Source organism: Stegastes partitus, unplaced genomic scaffold (genome assembly GCF_000690725.1).
Source record: "Stegastes partitus isolate 25-593 unplaced genomic scaffold, Stegastes_partitus-1.0.2 Scaffold644, whole genome shotgun sequence".
In the NCBI taxonomy this organism is placed as follows: Eukaryota; Metazoa; Chordata; class Actinopteri; family Pomacentridae; genus Stegastes; species Stegastes partitus.
Genome location: NW_007578375.1, coordinates 9,209 through 13,200, shown reverse-complemented (window position 1 = coordinate 13,200; position 3,992 = coordinate 9,209). Strand labels below are relative to the sequence as shown.

The 3,992-nt window shown below is 40.3% G+C and overlaps 1 protein-coding gene across 1 annotated transcript in view; it reads right to left on the bottom strand.

Annotated features, from left to right (window-relative positions):
* Window positions 1-207: 207 nt before the first annotated feature.
* ankrd16 (ankyrin repeat domain 16) overlaps window positions 208-3,992 on the bottom strand; it is a 10,070-nt gene continuing 6,285 nt past the window's right edge. The window contains exons 6-7 of the mRNA XM_008289894.1: window positions 1,954-2,032; window positions 208-1,360 (exon numbers count right to left, since the gene is read on the bottom strand). Of these exons, the coding sequence (XP_008288116.1) occupies window positions 1,206-1,360; window positions 1,954-2,032 (234 nt within the window). The 3' untranslated portion in view covers window positions 208-1,205. The remainder of the gene's footprint in view (window positions 1,361-1,953; window positions 2,033-3,992) is intronic.

The following is a 3,992-nucleotide window of genomic DNA, read 5'->3' as shown; positions in this document are numbered from 1 at the left end:
GTCATTTTATGTAATTTTATCATAGTGAATAAATAATTACAGCATCTTCTTAAAGAAATGAAACGAGGTCTTCTGATAATTCAATATGTACAATAAAAAATGTTTTAAAATATGATATCACTTAATGATTAGAAGAAGAGGATTGTGAGACGATCAGAAGACAGTGGTCAATAAATCATTCCAACAATAAAACAGCTGAGACAAAACTGACATGTGAAAAGATGATGACACCTTTTTATTAAGTTCTCACATCGTCACTACATCCTGTACAAGCTTCTGACAGCACAGCAGGTTTATTGCATTTCTTCAAACTCAGAACAAGCAAGTTAGGAGCACATAGTCTGTAATTAATCACTAAGTGTTGGAGGGAAAACATGTGAGCGTTCTCTCCAGTGTCTTACCTCCATTTCTGCATACTCAATAAACAGTCACTACCATTCACTGAAACTAGTTATCTTTAAAAATAATAGTAATTATAAAAAAACACTATTTTGTTAGGGACACGTCATCATATCTCAGGAGGAGTAATGATGCAACAGCCTGCCTTCATTACTTGTGCTGTGAAATAGTTTCATGGTGGACACACCTGTTGAACAAACCCAGTGATAAACAACAGTCTTCTGTCAGTCACGCATGTCTGGTGTGAGGCCACAGGCAGCCAGCAAACTAAACAGAGCTGCCGTACAGGCTTTTTAAAAACATGAATATGTCTTTTCTGGGAGCCAAAAACTCAATAACCTCCTGAAGTGCAAGACAAAGCTAATGTTTTTTAACAAATACGTATTTAATATGTACCCTTACGCTCGTTTCTGTACTTTGATGCAAAGCCGTACACATCATCCAGCTAACGAGACGACAGAACAACCTGAGGTTTGCAAAGAATAAGAGCTTTGTTTTTGTTTTGTGTCAGACCTGTGAGGAACTGTCCCGGCAGGCTGGAGGGTTTACGATGATGTCAGAATACGATCAGACAAAAGCAGCTGAGCTTAACTTCAGCGTGTCTGATCGTGTGTTACCCCGACCTCACTGCACAGCTTCACCCAAACAAAAAAGATGCCAAACCACAATTGACCAAGACTTATCGTAACCAACACAACCAGAGCTGATTAACTGGCATCAAGTGAAGTGTTTCAGCTTCTTTTCTTTACTTAAATCGGTTACTAAAACCAACTAAAAGTGTGTGTTTGGATTGACAGCTTGCTGCTTTACAATGCGTCACATTCAAACACCTTCACTACGTCTGGTCTGCTGGCGAGCTGCCGTGCTGTCGTGCCGGATGCGTCCTCGGAGTCTTTGAGGCCGAGCAGCAGGAGCGTCCTGGCTGCTGCTGCATGCTGCCCGATGCAAGACATGTGAAGAGCTGAGAGGAGAGAAGAGCAGAGTGCTCATTCATTGATGCAACATGAAGAGAACCATCACTGATTGTGTTTTATCATCTCGTGCAAATGAAAAGGCCAACTCTTGTCGTCCAATCACATCATCTCTTTCACTGTATTCATCTATTTCTGCTTCATTTTTCTTGTTGGCTTGTTTTAGGACAACACAGCATTTGAATAAGAGCAGCAGTTTCATTGAATCATTTGGTTTACAGGTGAAGTTCAACATATGAACACAGCACCATCACCACTTACATTTAATAATAATACAGTAAGTGTGACTATTTGTTCACAGTCATGCTCACATGTTTGTGCAAGTTCTAAAAAACAGACTAAAATATGAAAAAGAAAATCTGTCGTGTCCACGCCCACACAGTCCTGAAGAACCAGGGGCAGTTTGGGGTTTGTATCTCTTCAGAGAACAGTTTTCAAAATGTGTGTGTGTGTTTTTTAAATTGATGCTTATTTAGACATTATTATTTAATGTTGTAGAAAAAAAACGCTTCAGATTCAGGGGCTGTAAGTTAAAATCTTTAAAAAAACAAAACAACACATCATGGATTATGACACAGCTTACCAGTTCTTCCCTTTTTGTCCCGAACATGAAGATCTGCCCCCAACTCCAGCAGGGTCTGTATGGTGGACGTGTGGCCCTCCTGAAAAATGTGAATTCAACTGTGAATATTTGTCGTTCTGTAATTCTACTACTGTCACCTTGTATCACAGAAAAGAGGAAATCTACCTGGAGCTCTCACTGAGGCTTTCTGTGTCAAGCTGAACACATACCAGGTGTGTCAGAAAAGTTCCAGGACCGGTGTCACATAAGATATATTTCAAATTAGAAACTAGGAGTTTTCCCTTCAGACGATCAACCAGCACGTCTACAAAGAGATCCTGCAGCGTTTGCTTCATTCAGTGCACCAGAAGAGGCAGAGTTGTGTCAGGACCAGTGGTGGCTGCTTCACCATGACAACCTGCTCACAACGTCCTGAGCATCCCACAGTTCCTGACTCAGAAGAGCATGGCCGTGCTGGAGCAACCTCCCTACTCACCCCACCTGGCTCTGTGGGGTTGTTTCCTCTTCCTCAAGCTCAAGGGGTCATCAAGGGGACCTGTTTAGAAGACGTGGATGACATCAAGATGGCTGTGATGACGGAGCTGAGGAGGATCCTGGAAGAATCCTTCCAGGAGTGCATGGCGGCGTGAAGGGAAGGCTGGGAAGTGTGTTAGACTCCAGGGGGATTACTTTGAAGGAGAAAACTGGTAGTTTGTAGTTTGAAATATATCTTTTGTGACACCAGTCCTGGAACTTTTCTGACACACCTCGTATGATTTACCTGATTTCCTTGCGTAAATACTGAGATTACCAAATACAGTTTTAGCAGTCACTGTCTATTAATCTTTTTAATTAAAGTGCTCTTCTACAGCCTTTATTATGATTCATGTCCTACCATAAACCACAGATTGATTTCTTGGGTTTTCTTGTAAATAATATCAGTTGATAAAAGTCATCTCTAATCATTAGCTCTGTGCCAGAGTCAGGATGTAAACTCACATCTTCTCTGCTTTTTTTTTTAGCAAGTAAAACAGGCCAAACAGGCAAGAATAAGAATGTGAAAGCTGTTTTTCTGTGCTGGACTCAGACAGACGGTGACAAAGTGGTGACTGTTAAAGAAGCAGCGTTTCTTCCATCAGTGTGAAAAATGTTGATTGTTCCTAGTGACATCAGCTTACAAATCAATTAAAACAATATTAATAACTCACTGTAGGTTTCTTAGTGCAAAAATAAATAAATAAATAACCACTGGCACACAGAAGAATGATGTCAATATTGTTAGACTTAATCAAGTGCAACAACCTCAGCTGGAACATAATCATGTTCTTATTCAACAGGCAGACACAAGCCATACTGGTACAGTTTAGCAAGTTCTAATGTGTAATTACTTTCTCATTTATTAATATAAATATATAAAACCAATGAGGACGTATTCATGTGTTAAAGGACTATTTTGTCAAAAGTCTGGGGTTAACCAGGGATTTGTCAGACATACACACGTGGACAAAATAGTTGGTACCCCTCAGTTAATGAAAGAAAAACCCACAAGGGTCACAGAAATAACTTGAATCTGACAAAAGTAATAATAAATAAAAATTCTATGAAAATGAATCAATGAAAATCAGATATTGCTTTTGAACCATGGTTCAACAGAATGATTTAAAAAAATAAACTCATGAAACAGGCCTGGACAAAATGATGGTCCTCTTAACTTAATATTTTGTTGCACAACCTTTTGAGGCGATCACTCCAATCAAGTGCAATCAGGTTGTTCTGGGCTCTTTTGGTACCGTTCGTATTATCCGTCTCTTCCATTTGTCATCAATGTTGCTCCTGCGGCCACGTCCAGGGAGGTCGGCTACAGTCCCATGGATCTTAAACTTCTGGATAATATGTGCAGCTGTAGTCACAGGAACATCAGCTGCTTGGACATGGTCTTACAGCCTTTACCTTCAACATGCTGCTCTATCATTTTCTTTCTAACCTCCTGAGACAACTCTCTCCTTCACTTCCTCTGGTCCATGTTCAGTGTGGTCCACACCATGTCACCAAACAGCACA